At 53.5% G+C, this 17485-nt stretch overlaps 1 protein-coding gene across 3 annotated transcripts; it reads left to right on the top strand.

Moving 5' to 3' along the window:
* Positions 1–495: 495 nt before the first annotated feature.
* SUV39H1 (SUV39H1 histone lysine methyltransferase) lies at positions 496–13790 on the top strand. 3 transcript variants are annotated; one of them, XR_015550499.1, is made up of 7 exons: positions 911–1041; positions 3126–3271; positions 4606–5268; positions 11178–11324; positions 11408–11537; positions 11861–11976; positions 12221–12313. XR_015550499.1 is itself a non-coding variant. In XM_087427001.1 (6 exons), the coding sequence occupies exons 1-6, from the start codon at positions 511–513 to the stop codon at positions 12352–12354; spliced, it is 1239 nt and encodes a 412-aa protein (XP_087283127.1). In that variant the 5' UTR covers positions 496–510; the 3' UTR covers positions 12355–13790. The 3 variants fall into 3 exon arrangements, 2 of the variants coding, with proteins under 2 accessions (XP_087283127.1, XP_004435014.1); XM_087427001.1 differs by lacking the exons at positions 911–1041; positions 11861–11976 and adding an exon at positions 496–528 and having other exon boundaries at positions 3125–3271; positions 12221–13790; XM_004434957.3 differs by lacking the exon at positions 11861–11976 and having other exon boundaries at positions 12221–13790.
* Positions 13791–17485: the final 3695 nt, after the last annotated feature.

Here is a 17485-nt window from a genome sequence, read left to right as displayed (position 1 = left end):
GCCCTGAGGGGGTTCAGAGGGTCAGAGGATACTGACCAACTGACCAATGGTGGGCATGCGTCGCCTGAGAAGTGACAGACTGCTGCCCCAGTGACAGCTGGCATTGAGGCTTAATCGTACCTTTAATTACTGTGACTATTTGCTCTGAGGGAGTAACTGTCTGATCATGGTGTGAACAGAGTAACCTGCGCGAATTACAAAGTAACCAACTGACAGTGGATAGTGTGACTGCCTGGCAGGGCTACATTAGATGCTTACAATGACAGCCTGTCCTGACCTAATCACAGCCTGCCTGAGGGCGTGGCTGGTTGCTGATGATCCCCCCCCCCCCGGGAATTCAGAGCTGGTCCCAGGGCAAGAGAGACGGAGAGACCGGCTGCTTGACTGACTGACAGTGTGAAGGAGGGACAGTCGAAGGGAATGACAGACTGGCTGACTAGCAGTGTAGCTGTTAGTAAGCGCCACTTGTCTGCCTAGAGGGACTCGCAGCTGGCCCGAGGGCACGAATGGATGCTGCCATTGACTGACAGGCAGCGTGAATGGGGGGCGGGGGTCTGACTAGACAGTCGTCGTGGTGACTGATCCATTGTCTGATTTGAATCGAGTGACTGAGCAGCTGTATGTGGCGGCAGTCCACCTTTGGAGTCACGGCCTGCTTGGGGTTAAAACGTGGCGACGGACTGACTGACGGGGGTAATTGGGGGTCTGATCCCCCGTAAGGCCAGCTGACAACGTGATTGGCTGACAGCGTGACAGACAGACGGGCGTCCCGGCAGGGCGTCCGGCAACCTCAGCTGCCGCCGCCGCCGCCCAGACGCACTCTGGGAAAGCGCTGGCGAGCACCCGTCTTCTGGACCGAGCGCGGAGGCGGGGAGGGGTCAGGTCACGGCTCGCCGGTTGGTCCGCGCGGGCGCTGCTCGCAGGGCGGTGCGGCCAATAGGCTGTGCGTTCTCGGCCACGCCCGCGCGAGCTCTCTTCTCGCGAGGCTGGTTAGGCCCGAATGTCGTTAGCCGTGGGGAAAGATGGCGGAAAATTTAAAAGGTGAAGCAGTGGTGGCAGCGGCGCGGGCTCGCTGGCCGGGCGGGGTGGGCTGGAAGGGTGGCGTCGCAGGCTCGGGGCCCCGGCGTCCGGGACCACGGAGCCGGGAGCCGGAAGCCCGGCGCCGAAAGGATGGGGCTCGGGGAGCGCGGGCCTGGCGCGCGGGGCTGGGCGGGGCGGAGGGGAGGGGGCGCGTGCCTCGGAACGCGGCGGGCGCGGGGCTAAGTGGGGACGCGGGCGGGGGGCGCGCGCCTCAGATCGCGACCGCACGGCGCGCGCACGCGCGGGGACTCGTCGGGGAGGCCGTGCCCGCGCGCGGGAAAATCGGCCGCTGGTGACCGTTACCAGCTTGGTGTCCACGCGAGACGCCGGAAGGGGAGGGAAGGGAAGGGGACGGACCTCTTTTTCAGAGTAGGGGGACAGGGGACTCTTCAGGGGGAGGGTATCTCTTCTCAGCGTGACGGGGGGAGAGTTTGCAGTAGAGAGGACTCCCCCGGGAAGAGGGGAAGGGGGCTTCCCCAATAGAGCTGGACTCCCCCGTGTGCAGGGAAAGAGGGGTGACTCCCAGCATGTTGGGGGGGGTGGGCTCCTCTGGGTGACGCAAGCTGCCGGGAGGATGGGTTCCCTAAGTGTGAGGGGGACTTCTGAGGGTAGGAGAGTCCACTTGTGGTCATTGCGGAGCCAGCAGCTGGAGATGGGAGTTGGGACCACTTTAGTGGGGTTTCAAATGCAAGTGAAGGGGTTTGAGAGGGAGAGGTGTCATAGGGAGAGGAAAGCATGGGCACCGGCCGGGTCTCTCCTAGGCCTGCCTAAGTGGAGGGGGGGAAGTGCATACGAAATCATTTTGCAAAGCTCTTGTACATTTTTAGGTTGACATCTAGAGTATTTTGTCATGAGTTTAAATGTTTGATTTTTGTAATGGGAGGTAGAAAATATTAAACATTTAAAAGAAGATGATTTGATAAAATGGTTTCTAAAGCATATTAATTAAGAATGGGCCTTGAATCAGAAAGAAGCCTTTTTTTAAAAAATAAAAATCTGTGTGTCTTGAAAAATTTTGGTAGCTCCAGAAACATTCCATGTATATTTAAAATAATTGTTGTCACTAATCTATACTGTTTTGCCTGTTCCTGAATTCAGAGCATTGCCCCTTAGGGCGGGCTTTACTCTTCACAGAAATGTGGGTGAGCCAGAGAAAGTCAAAATGCAGCATGAAAAAATATACCTTGTGGCTTTAAGGCACCCAGACTAATCATTCAAGGAAGCTTTCTGTAATCTAATACCACTCCACAACCTCTTATCCATAATTCCAAAATCTAAAAAGCCCTGAAAACTTAAGTTTGGCTCCATTCAGTGGCAAGGCTAGACTATAAAGTGGGACTATTCAGTGCCGCTATCTTACATCTTTATCTCTCCTATTTAATGTGACAATTCAGACTTTTGCTGCAGAACTATTCATGTGTTTGATTATGGCTTGATGCCCCTGACCACACTGTGTGTGTGTGGGGGGGTTGGGTAATGTATGGGATATACCTAGAGCTACACTTGTAAAATCCAAAAAAACTTGAATTCCAAAACACATCTGGCCCCAGGAGTTTCAGATAAGGGATTGTGAACCAGTCTTTCCAGTTACACCTTTGTTTGGTACCCTGGAGGTTTTATTCCCGTCTCTATCCACCCCCTTGGGGCAGAGCACCCTACTGAGACGGGGAGGGGGTTGTTCTCTTTCTTTCTTTTGCAAAGTGGGGAGAAGGATGATTAGGTCCTGAACCCAAGGCAGGTTTGCCGGCAGTTTTAGGAATAGTCCAGAGGGAGCTGGAAGCTCTGGGAATAGATTCCTTTAGGACAATCCATGCAGCAGATCCCATTTTGAGGTCTGCTGCTCCAGGGGTAGTCTTGGACAATGAGCATTGGGGTTGAAGAAAGTGGCACATTTTTGTTGTAGAAGGGTCTTAGCATTGGGAAGGCCTGTGGATTAAATTTCACTGACTCTGAGGCGAAAATCCCAGGGAGGATTTGGGGTCCCCTTTGACTCCCAGCCTCGCCAGGATGCCCAGCACTAGTTCTTTCCGGCCTCCTTGTTCTAGGCTGCAGTGTGTGTTGCAAGTCTTCTTGGAATCAGCTACAGGACCTGTGCCGCCTGGCCAAGCTCTCCTGCCCTGCCCTTGGCATCTCCAAGAGGAACCTCTATGACTTTGAAGTCGAGTACCTGTGCGATTACAAGAAAATCCGCGTGAGTCTAGGGTGTCTGGGGCCGGGGCCTGGGTGTGTCAGGAAGCTGGCTTCCTGCCCCCTTGCCCTCACTGCCCACACCTGTCTCCAAAGGGAATTTTCTCCTCTGATCTTAAAAAAAAAAAAGGATTAGTAGGCCATCTTATCATCCCCATTTTAGAGGTGGGGAAACTAAGTGGCTTTCTGAGGGAGGCAGGAGCCAGAATGAATCCCCAAATAGTCTCTCTTCCCACCTCCCTGGGAATACAAACCAATTGCAGAGGTTGAGATGCTGGGCCCAGGGTGGAGATGATGATAGCTGAGGGTTAGTGAGCACTTTCAGTGTGCCGGGCACTTCCTCTTAGAAACTCACTTAGTCCCTCTGTGAACACTGTGAAATGGGAACTCTTCTCATCGCCAGAAGAGGTAATGGCAGGATAGTTAAGAGAACAGACTGGAACTAGCATGCTTGGGTTCACATCCTGGCCGTGTAACCCTGGGATACTTAACTTAAATTCTTGGGATTTCATTTTCCTCATCTGTAAAATGGGGCTGATTAGTAGGCTCTACCTCATATAGAGTTGTGAGGATTAAATTAGTTATTAATACATGTAAGTTGCTTAGAACAGTACCTGCTACATAATGAATGCTAGAAAAATGGTAGCTTTTTTACTTATTTATAGATGAGGAAACTGGAGCCCAGCAAAGTTAAATAACTTGCCTAAGGGCACACAAGTAGGGAGTGGCAGATTCAGGATTTGAACCCAGGGTGTTGAACTAGAATCTGTGTAGTTAAACTCGATCTTATACCTGCCTCTCAGCAAGAAAAGAGCCCTCTGGCTGCTGTGTGAAAAGACTGTAGGGGCTAGGGCGGAAGCAGGGGGACCAGTGAGGAGGCTGCTGCCACAGCCCAGGCGAGCAGTGACAGTGGTGGCAGTGACGATGGTTTGAAGTGGTTGGATTCTGGATGTAGTCTGAAGGTGGGGCTGACAGGATTTGCTGAGGGGGGATGTAGGGAGTGTGAGAAAAAGGAGTCAAGGATGACTCTAAGAGTTGGGGCCCGAACAGCTAGAAGAAGTGAGCTGATGATGGGGAAGACAGAGGAGGGGGTGGGTTTGGGAGACTAAATTAAAGGTTGAAGTTTAGACAGATACAGTAAGGGGGAGAGTGGGATTTGAACCTAGTGATCCTCATCCTAGAGCCCATGGTTTTTAACCCCTGCGTGGAGTCATTCCAGAAAAGGGTTGGGGGAGTGGTCTGGATATTATCCATCAGCATTGGGATGGAAGTCCCACAGGACTAGTCCAAGGGTCTTGCCACTTATGGTGCCCCCCACCCCCCTGGCCCCCTCAACAGGAACAGGAGTATTACCTGGTAAAATGGCGTGGCTACCCAGACTCAGAGAGCACCTGGGAGCCACGGCAGAACCTCAAGTGTGTGCGCATCCTCAAGCAGTTCCACAAGGACTTAGAAAGGGAGCTGCTCCGGCGGCATCACCGGTCAAAGCCACCCCGGCACCTGGACCCAAGCTTGGCCAACTACCTGGTGCAGAAGGCCAAGCAGAGGCGGGCGCTCCGGCGCTGGGAGCAGGAGCTCAATGCCAAGCGCAGCCATCTGGGACGCATTACCGTGGAGAACGAGGTGGACCTGGACGGCCCTCCACGGGCCTTCGTGTACATCAACGAGTACCGTGTTGGTGAGGGCATCACCCTCAACCAGGTGGCCGTGGGATGCGAGTGCCAGGACTGTCTGTGGGCACCCGCGGGCGGCTGCTGCCCCGGGGCATCCTTGCACAAGTTTGCCTACAACGACCAGGGCCAGGTGCGGCTGCGGGCCGGGCTGCCCATCTACGAGTGCAACTCCCGCTGCCGCTGTGGCTATGACTGCCCCAACCGCGTGGTCCAGAAGGGCATCCGCTATGACCTCTGCATCTTCCGCACGGACGATGGACGTGGCTGGGGTGTCCGCACGCTGGAGAAGATCCGCAAGAACAGCTTCGTCATGGAGTACGTGGGAGAGGTAGGGAGACGGGACCGGGCTGTGTGTGTGCAGCTCTTCCCACCGTGTGTTCCCACTGTGTGCGCCCAGCTCTCCTCACTGTGTGTCTGCAGCTTCCCTGCTTTCCCTGTGGGAAAGGTCGGGGGAGTTAACCCGAGTGTGACAGGGACATCCTGGCAGGGTGGAGTATTCCAAGCTGATAGTTAAAAGCACAGTGAAATACTTCCAGACTGGGTTGACTCCATAAGGCTACCTAGCAAAGTGGAAAGTGGGAACTGAAATCCGGGCAGCATTCCTTTTAACAGGCCGTGTGGTCTGCACAGGGTTGCATCACCTGAAAGGGCATTTCCTCTTCTCATTTCACAAGGGTCCAGCTTATCACCAGGCAGTGTCTGCCCAGAAGGAGCACCTTTTACTAGCCTGCACAAAAGGAACATGAACAGTCTGGAGTAGGACGTAGACATGCCTTGCGGAGGTTGGCTACCTCGTCCTCTGGACTTACAGAATGCTGGGGAAAGGCCGGCTGTATTAGGCAGGCTAGCTGCTGTACCAAACAACCCCCAAGTCTTAGTGGCTTCGCACATGAGAAGTCTGTGTGCTACTGTAACAGTCCAGTGTGGGTGTCTGGGTGGTATCCTTCCACACGGCAGCGTGGCCACCTAGGCACTTTCCCTCTTGTGCCTATGCCATGCCTCAAAGCCTTGGAGCGGCCTCTGATCCTTAGCATCGCCTGGCAGGTGGGCCAAGAGTTGGGGACAAGGGGAGGTTTCTAATGGGCCAGGCCTGGACATGATGTACGTCACTTCTGCCCACCCTCACTGGCTGGAACTTAGTCACTGGCTTTACCTCAGTGCAAGGGAGGCTGGGAAGTGTGATGTAGCCGTGTGCCCAGGTAGAAAACAAAAGGGGTTTGGATAAATAACTAACAAGTGTCTGCAACAGCACGTGTCCTGTTCTAAGGTGGGACACAGTGGGCATTCGGGATGGGGCAGTTCTTTGTGGCATAGGACCAGCTCATGCATTGGAGGACATTTACCATCCCTGGACCTCGACCATTTAAATCCATGAGTGTGCCCTGTGCGTGGTGACAACCCCAAAGACCGACCTCCATATCTCCATAGGTCTCTGAGGGGTTGATATGGTTGGGAAGTGACAGACATTGGCCTAAGGGACACACCTGAGGATGTCCACACTGTAATAATGACACTCACGAAGAGGAGAGGCTCCTGCTCTGACGAATTATAAAGTAGAGAGCGTCATAGCGCCGGGGGGCAGAGCAGTCCACACTGCAGAGGACCCTGACAGTCTGGACGAGGAGACATCCACACCCCAGATAATCCTGATGGTCTGGTAGAGGAAATGTCCACATGTCAAAGGACCTGACGGTCTGGAGGAAGGGGGAGGTGGTTACACCCCACAGGGTTCCTGACAGTCTAAGAGGAGGGGGCTCCTGACAATCTGCAGGAAGAGGTGTCCATGTCCCAGAGTGACCTGGAGGAAGAGAGCAAGCTCTCCACACTCCAGAGGACCCTGGTGTTCTGACTTAGGAAGTGTCACCACACCCACACCCTCCTGACAGTCAGGAAAAAGAAGTGTCCTCACCCCAGAGGGATTGTGGTGTCTGAAGGAGATCAGGTCTACACCCAAGAGGACTCTGACAGCCTGTAGGAAGTGTCCACACCCTCAGGGTCAGTCCTGACACTATGGAGCAGGTGTCCAGACCTCAGAGGGACGCTAATACTGTGAAGGAGCTGTTAAGACCCCAGAGGGACATCACCAGTCTGGAGGAGAATGTGTGCACACTCCAGAGCCCCTGACAGTCTGGAGGAGGAGGTGTCCAGACCCCACAGGAGCCCGACAATCCTAGAGGAGGCCCAGAGCAGGCAGTGTCTCGAGCCTCACTGTGCTGCCGGTCTTGAGGAAAAGCTGTCTACGACACAGCGGACCTGACAGGCGAGGAGGAGGGAGAGCCTGCAGCCCACAGGACTCCCGAGTCTCCTGGTCCCCATACTGTTCTGGCGGCTCTTCCTCAGCGTCCTTACTCCTCCATGCTGTCAACATCGGCGTTTCCAGGGACCCTCGCACTCCCTGTCCTCTCTCTCCCCACTCTCCACACATTCTCTTCAAACTATTTATTGGCTACCCTTCTGTCACATTCAGTGACTTCCAGGCCCCCCTCCAACAGCCTCAGACCTGTGGGGCCTCCTGATGGCACTGTAGGCCCCCAAACACTGCCAGAGCCAAACTCATCTTCCTGCACCCCGCTGTGAGGAGGCAGCGTGGCAAGGCGGTCAGGAAGGTGGACCCCGGAGCCTGCCTGCCCGAGGTTGAGTCCCAGCTCCACCGCTCATCAGCAGCCACTCAACCACTTTGTGTCTCAGTTTCCTAATCTGTAGAATGGGAACAATCATAGCACGCACCTCATACACTTGTTATGAGAACCAAATGAGTTCTCCTGTGTGAAACACTTGAACAGTGTTCAATACACAGTAAGTCTTCAATAATGTTAGCTATTACAGTCCGAAATTCAGAAAATCCAGACTGCTCAGAAAACCGACTTTTTTGTAACCCATCTGGCTATAAAACCCAACCGGACGTGATAGGGGCCTATTTGTAGTCTGTTTATGTCACTTGGTGTGCATATTCGTAAATCGTATTGCAGAAACATTAATGACTTGATTACGTGGTGCTGTCCCAGACCCTCCCTGGCGTTATGTAATTGAGGGCATACACTCCGTACCTGTCGGCCACGCTGTCCTCCTTCAGTCTGGAATGGCATTCGCACTCCAACCTCTCCACCTCTGCACTGACAGTCCTCCACGTGAGCTTCCTTCCTCTCCTTTGCACCCCTCCATGTTTCAGCAGAACACCCCCCTCACCCAGTAGAGAACGAGAGCTGTTTAAGCCATTCTAAAACATGCACTGTCTTGATATTTTAATGACTCTGAAATGAAGGGGAGTCTCAGTTAATTTAATTCAATGATGGCGTGTCGTCATTTAGTTAGCAGTTTTTCCTTTCTTGGGAAAGGGCACATAAAATAAGGGAGCATCTTAGATTTCGACAAGAGACAGTACTCCTCACTGCTCCTAACATTGCTTGGTATCCTAATGAAAACAAAACCACAAACACCTTTCACATCCCTGATCTCGTTGGATCTTTACAACAGCCCCTGTCAGGTTGGGATTATTGTCATTGTCATCCCCATTCTACAGATGAGAAAACCTAGGCCCAGAGAGTGTGTTAACATGCTCAGAGTCACCAAGCTAGTCAAGTGGGTGGAAAAGACCCAAGTGTCTAAAGCTGGTGCACTGCCAGACCTGGTGGAGGGTTTTTTTGGCTGAGGAAACAGGTGCAGGGAGAGAACATTCAGGATCCCGTATCCGGAAAGGGGCAGAGCAGCAACCGGACTCCAAGTCTTGTGGTTCCCGTTCCTGTCAACACCCTTTCCAAGCTGCCAGCTCATAGCCCATCTGTCTTCCCAGCCATTCTGGAGAGCTGCTAGGGAGCAGGGACATGGACTGATTTGTTCCCGAGTTTTCAGGGTGGACCAACCCTTACAGAGTGGGACTGAAAAGAAGACAGAGAGAAGGAACCGTTTGTGCCCTGGAGGGCTTGCAGTGTGACTCACTCCTGGTGAGACTCAGGGAGCAGGTAGGGCCAGAACAGGCCGGAAGATGGAGACTGGGAAGGATGTGGGGCATTCCCTGTGGAATGGGGAGAGGCTAAAAGGAAAAAGCTGGCCCAGACACCAGCCAGTATGCTCAGGAGCCCAGGAGAGGCTGCCCTTTGATCTCAGGGCTTCATAGAGGCAGCAGCTTCTGCAGTGGGTGGGGATTGGAAGGTTCAGGAAGGCTGTACAGAGAAGTAACATCCGTTGGAGCTGATGCCACAAGGAAGAGTCAGTGTTCTCTGGGAGGTAGAGAGAGACTCACCTTTATGTACTCCTCAAAACACTTCTGTGGCTCTGGTTTTGTCCATCAGAAGAGAGTCCCTACTCTTCAGCCAGGTGTCCAAGCCCTTTTATGATCTGCAGCTAGCTTTAGATGGTCTGTCTCTTTTCCATTGCCCCTCGAACCCTAAGCACTGTGTTTTCTGATTAGCATCTTGCACTGTGGGTGTCTGAGTCTATCTCTCTGTCACGAGACTGTGACCCCTGGCAATTGGGACCCGGCTTCGTCCCTTTGTCTCCGCCAGCAGACTGCGACCCCTGAGCACTGGGACGAGGCACAGGGTAGCCTCATAAAAATCCACTGAATGAATGAGTGGACAAACAAACAAACATTGGGGGTGTGGCGGAGCCAGGTTCCTCAAGGAATGGAGCGGAGTATGGGGCAGTGAGCAGCGTGGCCTGGGGGATAGATCGGGATCTCCTAAAGGCATGGTCGAGCAGCATGTGGTACGGAGCACAGGCTGGAGGTGATGGTGCAAGAGGCAAGGAGAAGACAGTGAGGACACTAGTGTGGCCATGGTGGCTAGAGAGAACCAGGGTGGTCAGGACTGGAAGTGGGAAGAGCGTGGTCACTGGCCGGCATGAGGGTGAGCAACGAAGGAGGCCGGGGCGGATCCTGGGTTTGCGTCCAGTGTGGGCAGGGCGTGTGGTGGGCAGTGCTCCCTGATGAAGGGTGGGGGAAGCAGGGGTGTGAGGGGAAGAGAGTGTTTGAGTTGCCTGTAGGACCACTGCTGGATGGAGGACAGGTCTCTGGGCTGGAAAGCAGAATACAAACAAAGGGCATTTTTGGTGTGTGCGCTGTGCACTGTGCAGGCGCTTGTCTCTGAGGGCTGGGCGGAAACCCAGGAGTGGAGAACGAGACCTGCCCTGGTCTGGAGGGACCCTAGGCTGAGGAGTGGGCAGTCCTGGGTACTGTGGGACCCTCACCCAGAGACGGGCATGGTCGGCTACACTTAGGGACTACCAGAAGGCTGTGCTTGGCCCCAGGGGGAAGAAGGGACATGAGGGACAGAGAGGAGAGATCTGTCGGGGCAGGGGTCGCGTGGAGAATCCACCACCAGCATTTGGGAGGCAAGGACAGGTTGGGGCTGGGATGGTGGTGCAGCTTCCTGTTGACTAGGAAGGCGGGGAGGAGGAGATGCCTCCTGCTGTCTTAAGTACCAGTTGGCGCTGCGCAGCCTCAGAGCTGAGGGAGGGGTTCTCACCCGTGCTCAGCTCCTCTCTTTCATCTTCATCTTCCGTCTCTGAGCTTTTGGCCTCAGCCTCTTTCTTGCCATCTCAGACTCTTAAGGGTCTCGGTCTTCTCTCTGGACCTGGGTCTTTCGTATTAAGATTCTGTCTGTGTTTCTGACTCTGCCCCTGGCTCTCTTGTCTGAGTCTCCTTCCCATTGATTCAGTCTTTCCTTCCCCACCTTCCCAGGTCTCTTTCTTCTCCTCATTCTCCGTGTCCATCTCACTGTCTGCACGGCCTGCGTAGGCTCGCTTCTCTCATGCTGGGTCCCGGGATGCCTCAGGCTCTCTTGCCCCGGATCAGTCAGCCTTTCTCTTTTCCCCTCACTCTCCCTGCCCCTCTCTGTTGAGCCCTGGGTCTTTTTCTTTCTCGCCCTTGATCGGGCTCTCCTGCCTATGTCACTCTATGGGTCTCCCCCATTTGGGGTCTGTGTCTCTCTCTCTCACTATTGGGCCTTGTGGCCAGCTTCCACCCACCACTGACAGACTCCCCATGCCATCCAGAGGCCTGAGGAAGGATGGGTGGCAGGCAGCTGATGCCCACCCCCCTGAGAAGGGCTGACAGACCCTCTGCATTGCTGCCTCCCATGTGTCCCTGCCTGCCAGCCCCCCTGAGCCACCCACATGGGGTGGGGGTACCTCCCTGCTCATTTGTTCTTCTCCTGGGAGGCCAGGCTGGAGGTCAGGAGGTACGCTGGCTTTTCTGAGCCTTGTTGGCCAATCCCCCCTCCCCCATGGCCCTCTCCCCAGATCATTACCTCAGAGGAGGCAGAGCGGCGGGGCCAGATCTACGACCGCCAGGGCGCCACCTACCTCTTCGACCTGGACTACGTGGAGGACGTGTACACCGTGGATGCCGCCTATTATGGCAACATCTCCCACTTTGTCAACCACAGTGTGGGTACCCCACAGATGGGTGGGGGGTCGGGAGGAGCAGACTGGGGCCCCTCCTCACCCTCCCGCTATTCTTTTTCGCCCAGTGTGACCCCAACCTCCAGGTGTACAACGTCTTCATAGACAACCTTGATGAGCGACTGCCCCGCATCGCTTTCTTTGCCACAAGAACCATCCGGGCAGGCGAGGAGCTCACCTTTGATTACAACATGCAAGGTGGGGGTGGCAAGGGACTGGGGGCAGGGGCACACAGTGATGTGGGACACAAGGACCCCTCCCCAAGGAGCTTTAAGATGTTTTTCTTGACTCCCAGTCTCCCATCTGGACTCCTGGGCCTCTGCCCACCCCTTGGGGGTCCCTTTATTCCCAACCGCTGGACCCCAATCCTGAGACACTTGTACCAACTTCTCCCAAGACTCCTGGGGGAGGACATTTGGCTGGAGAGTTAAGACACTCCTCCTGACTCCAATCTTGTATGAATTTCCCTGGTCTCCCAATCCTCCCTGCTCCTAACCCGCTTTGGCCTTCCTCATTCCAAGCCTCTGGACACCTTTGTGACCTCCAACCAGTCCCCTTCTTGACAAACTAGCCACCTCTGAGACACTCGAGGGGGGATCTTTGGCAGGAGAGTTCAGATGTCCCTCTGGATGCCCAGGTGACCCTCCATTCCTGAGCCCTACCTGACATGACCCTCCTGGTTCCCCCTGACAGCCTCTTGCCTCTCCCTGGCCCTAGCTCCAAAGCACCAACCCTACAACTCCCTCCTGACCCAAATCCCAGACCAGCTCCCAGCCCCCAAGATCCCTGGGTCTCATGGTAAAAAGGGCAGCGGGACACTTCCTCTAGGCCTTCTAACAAATCCTCTCCCCCTCCTGCCTTCCCTGGCTGTGACTCCACAGTGGACCCCGTGGACATGGAGAGCACCCGCATGGACTCCAACTTTGGCCTGGCTGGGCTCCCTGGCTCCCCCAAGAAGCGGGTCCGTATTGAATGCAAGTGTGGGACTGAATCCTGCCGCAAATACCTCTTCTAGCCCTTGGAAGTCTGAGGCCAGACTGACCTTGGGGGCCTAAAGCCGCCTGCCCAACCCACCCATCGCTGCCCTGCTGTCAAGGAGTGACTGCCAGGGCCTCCTGCCTGCCTCCACATGCCCCCGCCTGCCCCGTGCTCAGGGCTGCGGGGCTGCGGGGCTGCGGTGAGGACCGACTCCAGGAGTTCCCTCTCCCCGTCCCAGCCCCATATGTGGGTTGCACTTACAAACCCCTGCCTACCTTCAGAAGTAATTGTTCAACACCAGGACTTTCTGCAGTTGGGATTCGTGGCCTATCAAGGAAGTCCAAGGGGTGAGCCCCAGCCCAGCCCCAGAATAGAAAGATGTTTGTTTTTGTATCTGCTTCTGCCTGGAGCTTGAGGGGTCTGTTGCAGACCCTCTCCCTACTGCCCCAAGGGTGTGGGGAAGCAGCCCCAGGGCAGGCTGGCATCAGAGCCCAGAGTTGCCAGGCCACGTGCTTCCCTCCCACAGAAGCTCTGCTTAGTGAAAGAAAGGAGGGCTTCAGGGCTGGGGGCTGAGCCTGGTTTCTGCTCATGCTCACATGCCGGCTAGTGTTGGCCTAAGAGCCGTAGGGTCTCTTTTTTGGGGCCATGCATCTGAGAAGTAGACACCCACATGCCACTGGAAGGGGAGTGGATGCCCCTGGCCCCCTGACCAGTGAGAGGAAGGCAGTCCAGACCCTCCTGGCCCTTAAGGGGGCCTGGCACTGAGCTCTGCCTTTGGGAGCGCAGAGAAGGCACCCAGGGCTCTCGGGAGCTCGGAAGGTGCTGGGAGCCCTGACCTAGGGTGTGATGACTGCTGGGACTACTCAGAGCCGGAACTGAGACCTAGCTAGGCTGTAGATAGCACTTAGGACAAAAATGTGCATTGAGGGGGTTCTGATGAGGTGCCAGGCACGGGGCAGAGCACCTGGTCCACATGGATTGTCTCAGGGAAGCCTTGAAAACTATGGAGGTGGACCCCAGGAAAGGGCCCATGTGGCAGAAGGCAAAGTACAGCCCAAGGATGGGGGGATGGGAATGGCTTACCCATGAGATGGCGAGGTGAGAGGGAAGCCTCTGCCGCCTGCCAGCCCCAGACCCCAGCCATTTGCGCTCACCTTGGGTCCTCTGGTCTCAAAAGTTACCTGCCCACAAATGTACAAAAGGCGACGGCTCTGATGGCTGCTTCGCCCCTTGCTTCCCCTGTGAGGTCTTCTCTAGGAAGCCTTCCCTGACTACCTTTGCCCAGAGTGTCCCTACGTGAGACTGTGTGCCCTGCCACCAGATGCCAGGTCTGTGTGTCCGTCTGTGTGTCTGTGCTCCCTGCCCCTAGACTGACCTTCAGGCATGGACCGAATCTGATTCTCCTCTTGTATATCCCTCGGCCCTACCCAGCCTGGGGTGAGCATCAATAAAAAGAATCATGGACTGAACAAACCAAGGTGTGGAGATTGAAGACCTTGTGTAGCTGGGGGTTGGCGGGCTGAGAGGCTGGGAGCTGGGGTGCTCAGGGACGTGTTCCTCAAACTTCAGCCGATTGTAACACTCCCCACACTGTACCACGTGCAACATCATGTATATAACATCTTAACCTAAAATAAGCTTGCTTTATACTTAAATTTTCAAATGCACTGAAAAAGCAAACAATCCATTGCTGACTAAATGGACAAACCATTATCACTTGCTAGAAACAAAAATAACCAGAGAAATAAATACAGTAGAAATACAGAAATATGATACAATTCTAGCTGGACCCTCCCTGCTCTTAGAGGCTTTGAACCCGAAGCCTGCCTACTGCATTCAAAGTCCTATAAAAGTCTGTGCATGCTGGGGCCAGCTTTTTCTGCAGATACTCATTGAGCACCTATACGTGCCCGGGTATACAGCAGAGAACAAAGAGACAATGTTTCAAATATACTTACTTGTTTCCATCTTCCCTCAACCTGAATATGAGCCAGTGCCCTTTGTTTTTGCTCAGAGAGCTCACATGCTGTGACACAGATGCCCAAATATTGCAAAGATTTCACACACAGGTGACAGAATCCTAAACAGCTCAGAGTCCCCACACACAGGGGCCTTAGGACACAGACCTCCAAACAGCTCATAGACCTTATGCCCTGGATATTGACCCCAGACCTCTGAGACTTCACACCCTGGAATACACATCTCCATACAGCTCAGAGATCTCATACGTGGACACAGACCCCAAATAACTCAGGCTGCACTGAAATATGGGACACAGACTCCCAAAGAGCTCCGAGACCTCAAATGTTGCTTCATACTCTGGGATTCGGACCCCAAACACATCAGAGAACTTTCTGGATAGAGATGCGCAAACATCTCAAAGACCTCGCAACCTGGGGTACTGCTACCCAAGGTATTCGGGGCCTTCACACCCTGATCATCAATTTCCAAACTGCTCAGAGACCTCACATTCCTGGGACAGACCCCCCAAACAGCTGAGCTGTGACACCCTGACACAGACCGCCCAACACCCGAGAGACCTCACACTCTGAACACAGATTCCTAAATGATTCTGAAACCTTGTATCTGGGACACAGACCCCCAAACTGCTCAGAGTTTGGAAATAGAGCACTAACCATCCTAGGGACCTCACTCCCTAGAACATAGTGCCACAAACAACTCAAGTGTCCAGTCTTGGACACAGACCCCAAAGGCTTAGAGATCTCACAGCCCGGAACAGACTCTGTTCAGAGAATTCCAACTTGGGGAAACAGACCTATATACAGCTCAGAGACCTCACACCTTCTGACACAGACCCCTAACCAGCTCAGAGTCAGGACACCCTAGGAAAGACTACCAAACACCTCAGAGACCTCACGCTTTGTAACTCATGCACCCAAAGAGCTCAGAGACCTGAAAAGCTGATTACAGACCCCCACAAAGCTCAGAGAGTTCACAGCTGGGGATAAAGACCCACCAACTTTTCAGAGAACTCACAAACTGGGATAAAGATGGACAAACAGTTCAGAGACCTCACACCCTCTCCTCAGACCACCAGACAGCTCAGAGACCTCGCACCTGCAACACAGGTTCCTGTTCAGAGATGTCACATACCAGACACAGATCTCACAAAAATAGCTCAGAGCCTTCATACACTGAGACAGATCCCCAGACAGCTCAGAGGCCTCGCACTCTGGTTCACAGAAGAACTCCTAAAAATCTGGACACAAATCCTCTACATAGCTTAGAGACCTCACACCCTGTGACACAGACCCCAAATAACTCTGAGATCACACACTCTGGACACAGACCCTAAACAGCTTAGAAACCTCGTATCCTAGGCTCACATCCCTAAACAGCTCAGAATCTTCACACTCTAAATACAGACCTCCAAATGATTCAGAAATCTCACACCCTGGACTCAGATCCCAAAACCATTCATGGAATTCATACTTTGTACTCATATCCAGAAAGATTTCAGACACCTGACTCTCATGGACACAGGTCACCAAACAGCCTAGAAACCTCCCATTTTGTTCCAAGTCGGCCACAAACAGCAGAGACCTCCTAACTGGGACACAGACTCACAACAGCTTAGGGACCTCATGTCGTGGACGCAGGCTCTCAAACAGCTCAGAGAACTCTAACTTGGGAGACAGACACAAAACAGCTCAGAGACAGCACATCCTGGCTACATATTCCCACACGGTTCAAGCACCTCACATTATGGGACAGGAACCCTCAAAGAGTTCATTAACCTCGCAATCTGGAGAGCAGACCGGCAAACAGGCCTGAGACCTCGCACATCAGACATACAATGCCAGAATGCTCACAGTTAACAAACCTTACACCCTAGGACACAGACCCCCACACAGCTCAGAGACATAACAACCTGGACACAGACCCTCAAACACCCGAGAGACATCATCAACTGGTAGAACTCTAAACCACTCAGAGACCTCAAACCCTGGACTGAGACCCCCCACAACAGGAACTACCTAGCCCTTGGAAACACACCCCAACAGTTAGGGACCTCAACACCAAGGGATACAGAGATCAGAGATCTGCCACTCTGGGACACAGAAGGTGAAGCACCTCAGAGGCCTGAAAGAGTAGAAATACGGCAGTAGAAAGACCTCAAACTCTGGAAACAGATCCTGAAACTGCTCCGAAAGATCACACCCTAGGACAAAACCCACAACATCAAAGAGAACTCATTCTCTGGGACATGGGCTCAAAACAGTTCAGAGGGGTGACACCCTGACCACAGATACTCAAACACATCAGAGCCCTCATGTGAGGGTCACAGACCCCAAACAGCTCAGCCACCTCATACCTGAAAGGAGAGACTTCTAACCAGTTCAGAGACACCATACTCTGCACAGAGACCACCACAGAGCTGAGAGATTTCACACACTGAAAAAAGACCTCCAAATAGCTCAGAAAACTCACTAACTGGCCCCCCCACTCCCCCACCCCCCATTAAAAGCTCAGCAATCATGACCCTGGAACAAAACCCTAATGAGTCAGATATATCACTTCCTGGGACTGAGACCTCCCAAAAGGAAGAGACTTCACATCTGAAAATGTATCCCAAACAGGTCAAGGAACTCTCAGACCAAAAGAGCTCAGGAACCATGTATCCTAGGACACAGTCACCCAAACAGCTCAGCGAACTCACCCCTGGAATGTAGACAAGAAAGAGCTCAGAACCCTCGAAGCCAAGATTCAGAAATCCTTCTGAGACTTAGGGTATAGACCCCCAAATATAATTTAGAGAATTAATATGCTGGGTAAAGAACATCAAATAATTCAGAGACCTCAAATCGTGGGACATACACAGGCAAACAGATCAGAGACCTCGCATCCTGGACATACACCAACAAACCGATCAGAGACCTCACACCCTGGGAAATACACACCAAAACAGCTCAGAGAATTCAAATTCTAGGAAATACATACCCCAAAGGAACAAACCTCACATCCTGTGACATATTCACAAAAATATCAAAAACCACACCCACAATACACCCACAAATATTTCAGAGAAACAGCATCCAGGGACATATAGCCACAAACAGATCACAGACCTCAATCCCTGTGACACATGCACGTAAAAATGTCAGACACATCACACACTGGGACATACACCCACAAACAGATCCAGC

This window comes from Ceratotherium simum, chromosome X (genome assembly GCF_057802395.1).
Source record: "Ceratotherium simum simum isolate JZ-2026a chromosome X, ASM5780239v1, whole genome shotgun sequence".
NCBI lineage: Eukaryota > Metazoa > Chordata > Mammalia > Perissodactyla > Rhinocerotidae > Ceratotherium > Ceratotherium simum.
The sequence above is the reverse complement of the archived record's forward strand: the minus strand, read 5'-3'. Positions and strand labels throughout refer to the sequence as shown.

What these genes read in the sequence shown, in the direction of transcription:
- SUV39H1 (XM_087427001.1), top strand. An exon ending in TCATGGAGTACGTGGGAGAG is followed by an intron (nt 5,269 to 11,177) that starts GTAGGGAGACGG and finishes CCCTCTCCCCAG; the next exon opens with ATCATTACCTCAGAGGAGGC. An exon ending in CTTTGATTACAACATGCAAG is followed by an intron (nt 11,538 to 12,220) that starts GTGGGGGTGGCA and finishes GTGACTCCACAG; the next exon opens with TGGACCCCGTGGACATGGAG.